The following is a 13,671-nucleotide window of genomic DNA, read 5'->3' as shown; positions in this document are numbered from 1 at the left end:
TACATTTTGCAAAATTGTCAATTTGATTTTCAGCTGATACCTTTAATTTTGCATTTTCAGGGTTACCAGATGATTTTTTGAAAAGTCTTCACGAATCAAGAAAAAAAAAATGTCTTCATTTGTCTTCTTTCGGCTCTGCAAAATTTCCTGCCATTAAATTGCATGGTGAAGACATGGTCTTCAAGTAAAGACATTTCAAAATAAAAGTCTTCTTTTTAACTCAAATCTTCAAAAATGTCTTCAAAATGGAGTATTTTTGCTGAAGCTGCTTACAGTAGGAATAATTTCAACAATATCAAATTTCAAACACTTGGATCCTCTCCTTCACTCTTTGCTCCTCGTACCAAACCAAGCACAAACGTGCCAGGGGCCACAGCTAATGTCATCCTCGTAAGTGACGTAACCACAAAATACTTCATGAAGACATGTCTTCAGTTCTATGGCATCTCTGCTCATAATAGGCTTTGACACATTAGCCTATTTTCATAAAACTGTAAATAATTTGCAAATTTTCAATAAACACCAAAACCCAAGGGTAAGTCGCTTAGAACATTGTTGCAGGCTCAATTTAGGGAACAGCTTACCTCATTGATTACAATTGCGGTACATTCATTTCACAGTTCATAGCACACTGTGGCCCACCTTTTGGACATTTAAATTTTGAAATGTTAGAAATGCCATTGTTTGTTATTGTCAAAACGATCAAAGCAGACGAGTTTGACAGGTTTCACACGAACAGCAGACAGACACAATGCATACGGATTTTACTGCGTTGCGGCAATTTGAGTTTTTCCATGGGTTTTCTGTCAAACTTCCGCAACGTAGTAAAATCCGTATGCATTGTGGCTGGGCCTTAAGGCACAGACTGAACAACATTTCTATGAATGAGGTGATCGGAATGTTCTCAACGACTTACCCTTGCCAAAACCACTTTCTCCGCCAGCAGCACGTACCTAATTAGGCCTTATATGTATCCGCTCTCGATGATGGTTTGGAAAAAATGTTCTGAGTAATTTAATTATTTAATATTACTCAAAATCACCGTTCACACCAAGGTTTACACCACCCCGCTGTCACAAATGTCATTCCCATACATTTTTCGTGTAGCCAACATCTCATCTAGCCCATAACCAACTTTGCCTCGGAGCAAATGTATTTGTGAGTAGCCCGCTCTAACCTCAGCCTCGGATAAATGTGTATTGGTAAGCGCTCGAAAAAAATTACTTTTTTGCTTCTTTTCTTTTTATGTCGGACGTGTAGGAAGCGTAAAAAGATGTTAGCCGCATCTTTACCCTTCAGTTTCATACGCCTGGTTTACACCTTCACACCAGACAAATGGTAATTTTTGTACTCATAATTAGGTAAACCCATTTAAGCGTGTATGGAATTTAAGTTGAAAAGAAGGATTTTTGTTTGTTTTGTTTATCATCTCTCCATCTCTTCCTCTTGTGTCAAAATCAAAATATTTAATACGGTTTAATTTGAATTTTTTGGTTCCAATTTCAATTTTAATGTTTAAAACCGAAAAGTTATCTAGTGTACAGTTTCTTTATTCGTTTCAAACCGAGATGGAAATGGACGGGATAGAAACACTTTTAGCCAAACAAGTTCAAATGATACATCGCATGGAAAAGTTTTTTGAATTACATGTAACTAGATCTGCTATAACTAATGAACTTGTCGTTTTGGAAGAACAGACGCGAAATAGTTCAGATTCAATTCATAAGGCAAGAAATACCGTAGAACGATTTTGTGATAAGCAGTGCTCAGCATATTCCGTTATAATTCGAAAAATGCATCGGAATCAGTTACTCATGCTACAATTGTTGGAATATTTGAATAAAACGGATAAAACTGTACGAGGAGTACTAAAAGAGCAAAAACTCAATAATGATCATTTAAAGCAAAATTTAGCTTCTGTTGATAAAATGTTTCTGGCTGATTACCAAAAATCACCATTTGTTTCAAAAATGAAACCAAGGTGCCTATCTTTTTTGGATTTCAATGTCCAAATTACTCCCGAAGAATTTGAGCGGATTCCAAAATATATGCGAGGACGAGACACTTTAGATGAGCTTGTTGGGTTTTTACAAACAGTGATCATATCTTCGTTTGAAGAGAAATACTCCCTTTTGTATAAAAACAAAAAAGCCGTTACTAACCAACAGGATTTGGTTTTGTGGAAAGCCTATAATCAGCAACAATCAACTTTTCCCAGTAAGTAATGGTCGATGATAGTTTAGGTAGATTTTATATAAAGTATAATAAATTACAGATAACAAATTCATCACTCAGGGCGATATTGCACGGAAAATTGGTAGACTTATAGATAAAAAAGTCAATTCTAAGCTCACAATGCTTCGTCATTTGCATATCCTGCAAGAGACACGCCATGAAGCCACTGTTTTCTATCTCTGGATCCGCGAATAAACGATTTTTTTGTAATATTATTTCAAAAATTTTAAAACTTGCATTACACATAAGTGGAAAAACAAGACAGACTGCCAAATAAAAATTACATGCCTAAAATTCTACTAATTATAGAAAACCCTTCAGGCATAAGCCGGTTTGTCGAATCCTTTAACATCCGATTAAGTTTCAGTTTTGTGTTTTGTAATCTAACTTATATAACTTTGTTATACTATATAACAAAGGTTTAGAAATTGATCGAAAAACATGAAGTTGAGCCGAGGCCCGGAGGGCCGAATCTCATATACCAATCGATAGAGCTCGATGAACTGAGCAATGTCTGTGTGTGCAGTTCATTTTCTATCTCGGAGATGACTGAACCGATTTGTCCGTTATTACTTTTGTTTGAAAGGTGTTATTGTCTAGTATAGGGTAGTTGATCCAATAGTTGTGGTAGTACCAATAGTTGCGCTACTATTCATTATTAATGCATATTTTCGTCACCGTAGCATTTTAGATAAAACAATTACATTCATTATATAAAACAGGTTTTTAGAAGTATTGGTAGTTAGACTACACCATTTAAAATTAAAGCATTATTTGCTAAATTGCCAATTTTCCAAAATCTAACGCGCGGATGAAGCGCACAACTATAGGCGCTCATCTATAGTTTTGCTACGATGTTTTTTCACTTAGCAACCTAGCAATGTATATGGAATACCACAATTAAAGGAACATCAAACTTAATTAAGGAACCATTAGCGCAACTGTTGGTACAATATAATTGAATTCGGAAATTCTTTATAAATCTTTTCGTACAACGAAAGCAATTGTCTTGCCTTGTGACAAATACCTTGTATTTAATAAATTTTAATCCCACAAGCATTAATTGAAGCATATACCTCAATAAACAAGCAAAATGAAGTTATATTGTGCTTAGTGGCGCAACTAATGGATCATCTACCCTATCACTATTGAATAGTTTCGTGGTTCGATGTTTCGTTTAAAGTTGTAAGCAAAAATTATAAAACTACCGGACACGATTTTCTCCGGAACCATACAACCGATTTTAATGATCTTTGTACCAAATGGAAGCTCTTGCTATCATAAAAATTTTCAGGAAGTTTTATTGAGAACGAGTAGTTTAAAAGTTAATCTTAAAAAACCTGTTTTGACAAGGTAATAATTATCGCATGTTTCTCAGAGTTGGCCAAACCACTTTTTGCGCTATTAGTCTCATTTGAACGGTAATATAGCCTAATAGATCACTATTGAATTGTTTTTTGATTGAACGTTTAAGTTGAAAGTTAAGTTAGGTACGACCAGCATTATGATCTATTATGATATACAGCCCGGACTCGATTATCCGGGTGTTGATTTTTATTTTCAGCCCGGATAATCGAATCACCCCGATAATCGAATCATTATTTTTGGAACAAATTTTTTTGGTATCTCAAGTTTTTTGGCTTTTAGGTATCATGAATGTTTTATTTATTATTGATCTATCTACCCAAAAGTCAGAACATTCCTTTTTTACGGTTTTTTCCACTGATGATTTGTTTTTGGAACAAAATTATTTTTTGTGTGTTATGATTTTCGATATTTAGGTGTTATAAATGATTTTTTTTATTATTGATCAATCTCCCCTAAAGTCATAAGATACCTTTTTTGCAATATTTTTTATCAATGATTACGATAATGATGATGATGATGATCATGATGATGATGATGATTTTTAAGTAAAAAATTGAATTCATTATAACAGGATTTATTTTTGTTTTGTTCGCCGATAAAAGGGATATAAGAAAGGAATTTTGTAACTTTAGGGAGGTGAATCAATATTTGTCAAGTAAGAATCATCATGTAGCATGAAAACTATAACATTAAGGTTTAAAATAAATCATCGAAAAAAAATAATTTTTTTTTCACCCGGATAATCGAGTCTAAAAACCCGGATAATCGAATCCCCGGATAATTGAATCCCCGATTAATCGAATCCCCGGATAATCGAGTCCGGCCTGTACCGCACTTCCCACCAAACTGGACTCAGCAGTTTTAAACTGCGACTGCACCGAACTGCGATCAAACTGCGACATACTGAAATTACTGTAGTCAGAGAGAGAGAAAGAGCAACAACGGCAGTGTTGCTGTTTCATTCCAGCATATACATAGTATTAGGGAAAATAATCCAGATTTAGCTGCCAGGCACTATCATTGTGTTGTTCCGCACTTCGATATTTTTGCAGTATCGCTATAGAGTGAGCGAACTGCTTATTATCCGTGCTTAAAGTGTCGTGTTTTCATCCCCTTTTTTTCTTTTACGCTTCCATCCTACCCAGGTAACCAATAAGCATTTCCAATGTAATTTAAATGCAAGCCAATAAGCATTTACGTTGCCTTAAATGCTATTTTGGCAAAATATGCGGTTACTTTACTGCTAGCCCTCTTATAGTGCTGACAATGCTTATCTAGTTACCGACAAGAAGACTTTAAATAGAATTGTGGACGCCAATTTATAACAGTTAAGCAGTCGAAAGGCTGATAAACAGCAACCTGCAGTATAAAATGCCAAGGATGCTAACGGGTCAACTAAAATTTTGGAATTTACAATATTCCAACAATATAATATTAACAAAAAGAGGAGAGAGAGAGCTAACACATACATATACTCTCATATCTCTCTGAGCTCGTTTGTTGTTGAACATAAGGCCTGCGAAAAAATTCCAAAATTTTAGTTGCCACCCGTTAATAAACGATTGATTTACTGCTTATACTAATGCTTATTGGTTACCTGGATACTTTTCAACCAATCTAGCTCTAGAGCCAGGAAGTCGGAAACCAGTTATAATTTGTCCTTGGACAAGAGGCTTCATTCGCACCTCGAGCAAGTATCATTCTTATAAGCAGCCCCGTCTAAAGGCTTCATGGTCGGTAAAGCAGAGTTCAGCACAGAGTGAGGGTGCGTATGTATGTGTATGTGCTCCTTACTACTTATGCATCACCAATCTCGTTCCTAGAACCAGGAAGCGTAACAAGCTATAATTTGCCCTTGAACAAGAGGCTTCATTCGCACCTCAAGCAAGTACCAGTCTTACAAGTTGCCCTGGCAAGAGGCTTTCATTGTTAGTAAATGCGGAATGCAGAAGGACGGATGACGAGGGGCCTGGGAATAAATCCATGCTAAAGTCACTTAACATCGAATGGCCTGATTCTACTAAGATTCGAACCCACGACCAGCCACGTAGCCAGGAGGGGTGCCCTGGGAGCCTTGGTCCTTCCCCCCGAAATATTTTGGCTTATATAAAAAACTATCAATGCAGAATAATAATACACCAAGCTAAAACTGTAGCACAAGTATATTTTTGATGAGTGCGCCTTTGAATAACAATATAACCGACATCGTTTTGCATCTCTCATAGTGTGTGAAAACACTCAACACTCAACAAGCACTCCGTTACTTGGAACATTCGGCATGAACAAATGCGACGAAATAAGGACATGGAATGGAGACTTGGTACCTGGAACTGCAGATCGTTAAATTTTGTTGGTGGCGATAGGGTGCTGGTCGATTAGTTAGAACCCCGAAAGTTTGGCATCTGGCACTGCAGGAGATATGTCGCAAAGGCGAGAAGGTGTGGAGGATCCGTGGCATTAAAGCCCAATTTTTCCAGAGTAGAGCGACCAACGAGCTGGGAACGGGCTTCGTAGTGTTGGGCAAAATGCAGAATCGCATAATGGACTGGAAAACGATCAACGAGAGGATGTGCGTGTTGAGGATAAAAGGCCGTTTCTTCAATTACAGTATTATCAACGTACACGATGGTATACCCGACGACGAGAAGGAAGCGTTCTATGCGCAGCTGAAGGCAACGTACGACAGCTGTTCATGATAGGACATCAAGATCGTCACCGGGGCTATGAACGCCCAGGTCGGCAGGGAAGCAATGTATAGACCTGTGATCGGGCCCCATAGCCTGCATCCCGACACAAACGACAACAGCCAGCGATGTATCAACTTTGCAGTTCCCGAGCACTTTCTTTTCCCACAAAGATATCTACAAAGCCACCTGAAGATCACCTGACCAACCAACTTCGAACCAAATCGACCATATTCTAATCGAGGGCCGGGTTTTCTCGAACATCAACAACGTATGCTCCCTATCGACTCGGACCATTACCTAGTAGCAGTACATGTGCGCTTAAAACTATCGACGGTTTATACCTCACGACAAAACCGGTTAAACATTCGGCAGTTACCGTTGGGGAAGAATAAATGCTCAATGCGAGAAATGTACAGTGAAGAATTACGGCATAAAATAAATTGGGAGAGTGCGAAATTAATCAAAATCATTATGAAGGTTTCACTGCTAAATGCATGGGAATCAATGTGTATCGCCAATGCAGAGAAACCTCTTATGAATGGAGATGATCCACCAATAATTTCCCCTCTCTTTGGATTGGCAAAAAAAAGTGAGATCAAGTTAACAATTTCTCCCGCTCTTCGACGTGGGTACAACCAGATAAACAATACGTAATCAGTTGGACATCGGCATCGTCCTGATGATAGGCTTAGAATGCCTGAAACCGGTCGACGCGTAGGTAAAAATAATTTCTTTTAATATTGTTTTTATCCTTAAATGTTGTAAGAGTGATACGTGTTTGTGTCTTGTCCACCAATTTTATTATAGCGAGAAATGTAGATTCAGGCAAACTGAAAATTCTTGATATTAGGCCAAAAATCACCTCTCACCTTCGCTAAGTCTATATTTTTGGCCTAATATGAAGCCATAATGTATGTTTGTCATAATGGACGGGAGCCATACAGACGGATGCCATAATGTATGTTTGCCATAATGGACGGGAGCCATAATGCACGTTTGCCATACGTACGATTGCCATACAGACGAATGCCATAATGTATGTTTGCCATAATGGACGGGAGCCATAATATACGTTTGCCATAATTCATATTTTTGGTATGGAGGCCCAGAACTACACTTCGACCAGTTCAAAGCTTAAAGGACCTGCGCGACCAAGTCGCAAGAGGCCTAATTCATTTAGTTTAAAAACAGCAGCTTTGCCGCTTTTCATTTTATAAACGAACAGACCTAGACAGATGTGATTTCTGCAGGGGGCTGCCCCCTCCGTAGTGGCCGGCGCTTCTGACGGCGGGTCACCGGCGAACACTCGCCGAAATCACATCTGTCTAGGTTTGTTCGTTTTCCTAGTTTTACCGTCCTCTAGTTAGTTTTTCCCAGTCCTCGCATCGAGATACCCTTTATAAAATGAAAAGCGGCAAAGCCGCTTTTTTAAACTAGATGAATTAGGCCTCTTGCGACTTGGTCGCGCAGGTCGTTTAAGCTTTGAACTGGTCGAAGTGTAGTTCTGGGCCTCCATACCAAAAATATGAATTATGGCAAACGTACATTATGGCTCCCGTCCATTATGGCAAACATACATTATGGCATTCGTCTGTATGGCAATCGTACGTATGGCAAACGTGCATTATGGCTCCCGTCCATTATGGCAAACATACATTATGGCATCCGTCTGTATGGCTCCCGTCCATTATGGCAAACATATATTATGGCTTTCGTCTATATGGCATTCGTACGTATGGCAACCATCCGTATGGCTATCGTATTTATGGCTCTCGTCCGGTCACCTCTTATCACAGACAAACAGACATAACTCTTGGAAGAAAAATCAACAAAAATTATCGTATCTCACATTTAGCCTGAACACCAGCATCATCTATGATAGACATTCCCAAATATCAAATAGCAACAGGAGTATCCCTCGAAGTAGCAAGTATTTTTCATGGGGAATTCCCCTTCTTTCGTCAAAAAGCGCTACTTTGACCAAAACGGAGACATTCCCAACTAAGCCCAAATTTGAAATGACGGTTTAATCGGTACGAAGAATTGAAATCGAGTATTATGTCTGTTTGTCTGTGATCTAATGTTGAAAAGAGTAATTTGAAATATTCCAGTATTACCCTTTCAGTGTTAGTGGGTTTCCTATACACTTCAAATTCGAAACTACTAAATTTTCTTATCACAATAACATCTAAGAACGGGTGTCTGCCATTCTGTTCAACTTCGAATGTGAATTTGATGTCATTGTGGATATTTTCTATCTATTGCCCCTTTTATAACTATTTAGACTACTGTGATAATCATTTAATGAAACATACCGCATTTTGCACTGTTAATCTGACACTAGAGTGGCGTTTAGTTTAATCAACTAATGAGTCTGACTTCTTTTTCCCTCATGCCCTTCTTTTTCGCTTTATTTTTCTTGAGCGAAATTGTGTGCGAGATTCGACTGTGAGTAATAATCGTGTAAATCGGGGTAGTCTAAATAGGGGTAAATGTCGCAACATATAAAAGTGAGCGTGAGCATGTTTGTATGTTTATATGTTCCACCATAACTCCAGAACGCCTTGATCGGTGTCCACCAAATTTGGCATATTGTGCTTCCCGAGATAATATTTCGTTTTTCAGCTTTGTATAGTTGTGCGCAAAGGTAAATCATGTATTATTGACAGTGTAAGCACGTGTAAGTTTTCTATGTTTATGCTCTTATTCTTTGCTTAGATAACTTTTGTTTTGTTCTATTACGTACAGACTTACAAACAACAAAGTTACAATGTCTTACGTTAACCGAAAATGATTAAATTTAAACGCAGATTGCGTTTGTAAAAATTTGTCCATGTTTGTACGGGCAAACACGAAGCAAGCTACCCTAGCATTCAGCTGATGAGCGAGAGAGAAATATTGTTGCCTTTCTCATCACTCTTGCGTTGACAGTTTCTTACGAGATTTCGTGTGAGTGTAAAAGAGATAATTTGACTGCGAGCAACCAGAACAGAGCTGCGCGCAACTGTTAGGCGCACAACTAAACCTACGAAAGAAAAATTTTAGATAATAATCGCAATACATGTTTCTTGATATAATGGAATCAATGGTTCTACAATTGATGAAGGGACGGTAAGAGAAAGAAATGGAAATTTTTGGTGAAGGAGGGGAAGAGCGGAAAGGAAAGGAGGGGGGATATTGGTAGCTACTATTTTGACTCCTACCTTTTGTCCAATGCTGGAAGGTGCATGAGTCGAACCAAGCTATAATCTGAGATTATAACCGGATTCTCAGATTATAGCTTGGTTCGACTCATGCACCTTCCAGCATTGGACAAAAGGTAGGAGATAAAATGACTACTTGTCAAGCGTAGCTACCAATATCCCCCCCTCTCCTTTCCTTTCCGCTCTTCCCCTCCTTCACCAAAAATTTTCATTTCTTTCCCCTACCGTCCCTTCATCAATTGTAGAACCATCGTTTCAAAAAAAATAATATATATGTATGACCGCATTTCAAGGTCAAGACTAAAAACTTGAGATCAGTCTATAAAGGAAACAGCACTGCGGGGTTGACAAAAATGGGGGGGGGGGGGGGGGGCACAACAGGGGGAGGCCGTAACTCCGAAATACCTGGACGGTTATTCATTAAACTTGGCATATATAAGAGAACCATCACTGGGGGGTTTACAAAAAGGGTGGAGGAAGGTTCCCTAACAGAGGAAGGGGTGAGGGTCTCTAATAGGGGGAGGCCATAACTACGAAACGACATGACCGTTCTTAATCAAACTTGGCATACATGTTTCTTGACGTAAGGGAATCCGAACTGAAGGAGGAGTGGACAAAAGAGGGGAGGAGGCTCCGAAATGTTTGGACAGTTCTCTCATAAGTGTCGGTGGGTCAAAAAGGGGAACTGATGACCGGAGGTTGCTGACATGAACGGAGGAGTAACGCCCACCTGACTGTAACAATTTATCCATACAACAGAAAAACTACGAATACGAAACACTAAACTGCAATGCTCGCAACTGTAGATTTGTTAATTATAATTATGCACCAAATCAGTGTGTTCACCTTATAAAATGTGTTCGATTATTAGTGCTAATCGTTGTTGGCCGACTCTATTTGAGTCACAAGGGCAATAATTCAGTGTGGAGTTGATCTGAGAACACCATGTTTTTCCCATGGTCTACTTTATGTGACATATTCCAGAGTGGGCTCAGCGAGGGGCAAGACACTGTTGAAAATATATTACTTTTCCCTATGGAAATATTTTTTCAACCTTAATATATTTACCGTTCCCACCAATAACAGAACCTAAAGCCCTATAAAGTTATATATTTATAGGGCTTTGATAGGGCCTAATGTATTAATATATGATAATATTATGAAGTGTCTTGCCCCTCGGGGCTCAGCAAATAATTTGTGCATACCTGCTCCTGGTGGTGAAACTAAAAACATTATTTACAAACAAGTTTTGTATCAAAGTGAAATGAAAGGAATGATTAATGAAAGGTTTGTTGTATCCATGGAAGGAACACTGTGGCACCTGAAAACAGAAGTGCAAGTGGCCGATTAGACAAAAGAGGGGAAGCTGGCAAATGGAAAGGAACGTCCAAATGACGAACAAGCGTTATATTTTTGCATTATAAGCATTTCGGTTACAATAACTGATGTGCAAGTGGGTGTAAGACAAAGGCGCTCCGGGTAAGAGCGGACAGTCAGCTAGTTGATAATATCAAAAAAAAAATATCAATTTCTTCTTCTTTCAAGATACAAAAACTGTCGTCAACATATGTTCACCAGCGGTTTGGAAGGAGACTACTTTCATTTAATTTATTCTCTATGTGCGCAATGAAAAGCTCACATAGAATAGGTGAGATGGGGTTTCCCATTGGGGCCCCTTTCATTTGTTTGAAAAATTTTACCCTGAATGTGAAGAAATGTTCTTTTATGCGTGTTCTGGTTAACAGCAAGTATTTATTAATTTTGGTTTTCCAATTACTATCACTTTATTGAGTTAGTAACCTAGCGTGGTGAATGACCAATTGGTCATTTAAAACCACATTGAAAATAAAAAAAAGTTAGTAACCAGTCTTTTAAGATATTTAAGGTTTCATTCACTGGTTGGGAAAAGCGCTGCCACGTCGAATAAAACCAGAAGACCTTAATTTTTCTACGAAATCTCCTGTGCTCATAACCGATCGACTCGGAAATTTCTTTGGTATGGCTTTTTCTGTTGGCGCTCACACTGCCGAAACGATTCCCCTCCTCTCATTCAAATTGTTTGTGAATATTTGGTAAACCCTTTATTCTGGGTAAAATAGGGTTTGAAAATCGAAGGTTTTTCCATGCATCTCCTATGACGGATTTGCAATCTTTCATTACATTATCAACACGTGTCACCATATCTGCAAGGGGGTTGGTTTTAAGTTGCCTATATGAACGTTGTTAATTTTTTGAAGCATCTGTTCATCATAGTCCGTTTTGTCCATGATAACAATTTTATTGCCCTTGTCTGCTTTCAAATAGAAGACGGGTTTTTCGCGTAATTCTTTCACCACCTGTATGTCAGAACTGCTCTCATGATGGGGGAGCTATCTAACAATTTCTGAAAAAAATTTTCGCACGTCATTAATTTGCAATACCTGCAATTAATTTGCTGATACCTGATTGAATGTCATAACTTTTAAATAGTTAATTTTCAAAAGGTTGCAAATTACTTTTATTACTTATAGATAAAAAAATCGACGATGACGTATTTTGGGTATTTTGATAGTGTTTCTGATTTTTGGAAAAATGTGAATTAATTTAATAATTTTGGAGCAATCGATAATTTTCGGTATAAAATTTTACAAACATAACTTCCATACAATAAATAGTCTTTTAAAAAATGAGTTTTGTTTAAAAATGGTGCTAATATTTGTGGAATATGCATTTTTCCTTCTATCAAACATGTAGGTAAAGTTTAAGCCAAATTAGAAGGGTTAAAATTTTGCAATTTACCTATTTCACGTAGAGCTGCTCTATGCGTAAACCTTCCAAAAGTGAGACAAAATCGAAAGAGAATTTTTTACCCAGTTTTGATCATTGTATTGCACGAACTTCCACTTCTGCTCTGTGACAATCTGTTCTGCTGTTATTACAATCAGGATCAACTAATGGTTGAACGAATTTCAACGTCATTCATGTGTCTCATTTTTTTGCATGAAATGCACAACGATACGCCGTACCTCAGTGTTAAGTAATTGGGAAAATACCCTACCTAACAAATATCCTGGACCTGATTGGGAAACGAACCTAATCTCAACAACCTGAAAAGCTAGCCGACCAATAAAGCTAGCCACAGAGCTACTGGACTACTCGACAATACAGCATATGTTATACTTAGTAGAGTAATAAAATGGGCCATTGTAGTGAATACTTTCGATTTGAGTTATTTCACTTAGTTTTCGAATTCAAGCATACCATTCCTCATTATTATTATTTAAAAAAACAGTAAAAATTACAATATGTTTCAGTACCCGTGTCGTGTTTGTTTCGTTTTTGGATATGCATTATGACAATGAATAAGTAGAACACATTTGAAATATTTAAAAGCTTGGAACATTTTTATTTTTGTTTGTTATCAGACACCTTATCATAAAAAATATTTTGAGCCTTATAATTATATAAAAAGTGCTATAAATTACTGCTGCGATTGTAACTATCAATTCTTATTGCTGCTGTCATGATTTCTAGTAAATGTAGGTACAATGACAAAATGCCACAAGATTCGGTTCATTGGAACAATTTTATTGCAAAGTTAAGATTTGTATAGTTATATCGACCAAACCTTGCAGCGCTTGAAATATCCAATCATTTTACACCAACTAGATATCCGTGGTTGGTAATCAATGTTAACGTATGATAGAGAGAATATTCCGAGAACTGGTTCAGTAGATTTTTTTGCTTTTTAGTATAGGCTTTAGTCTTGTACAATTCTATTATCCACTCTACGTTTTCGTCCTGGTCCACCTGCAAAATTTGCGACGGCCATTGCCATTCTGTGCTTAGCTTCTTGAGCCCCTGAATATCCTCTTGAAAGTCCGAAATCCACAGTTCTCTTGCTGTTTTCCAGATCATCTCTGGCTCGCATAATTGTTTGTCCATATCTGGTGATTAAATCGATTAACACGTCTTCGGGCTGATCTTCCATACTGTTATCAAAATTTTCAAAACTTTTAATTGGCGATGAGTGGATGCACAGAATTAATTTTACTGCCATGGCCAGGAACACACACACGAAACACCATATGTTAGATGAGAGCATTGCTTTCGAATCCTTTTACGATATATTTGAGCTTTAAATTGTTACACGATTGTCAAATTATGCTATTTTCAACACTTCACTTTTATCCTTTTCT

General features: G+C 37.7%; 2 protein-coding genes across 2 annotated transcripts in view; both read left to right on the top strand.

Annotated features, from left to right (window-relative positions):
• LOC128738740 (double-strand break repair protein MRE11) overlaps positions 1-13,671 on the top strand; it is a 69,899-nt gene that overhangs the window by 39,332 nt on the left and 16,896 nt on the right. The gene's annotated exons all lie outside the window — the stretch shown is intronic.
• Positions 1,510-2,518, top strand: LOC128738743 (uncharacterized). The gene is made up of 2 exons (XM_053834092.1): positions 1,510-2,217; positions 2,276-2,518. Exons 1-2 carry the CDS (start codon positions 1,512-1,514, stop codon positions 2,428-2,430), a joined length of 861 nt encoding a protein of 286 aa, XP_053690067.1. The 5' UTR covers positions 1,510-1,511; the 3' UTR covers positions 2,431-2,518.

Source organism: Sabethes cyaneus, chromosome 2 (assembly GCF_943734655.1).
Source record: "Sabethes cyaneus chromosome 2, idSabCyanKW18_F2, whole genome shotgun sequence".
NCBI lineage: Eukaryota > Metazoa > Arthropoda > Insecta > Diptera > Culicidae > Sabethes > Sabethes cyaneus.
Note: the sequence above shows the minus strand (reverse complement) of the source record. Positions and strands in the feature narration are given on the sequence as shown.

Coding starts and splice junctions, on each gene's coding strand:
- LOC128738743 (XM_053834092.1), top strand. CDS start 1,512: ATGTTTAAAACCGAAAAGTTATCTAGTGTACAGTTTCTTTATTCGTTT. Junction 2,218..2,275: donor GCAACAATCAACTTTTCCCA/GTAAGTAATGGT, acceptor AATAAATTACAG/ATAACAAATTCATCACTCAG.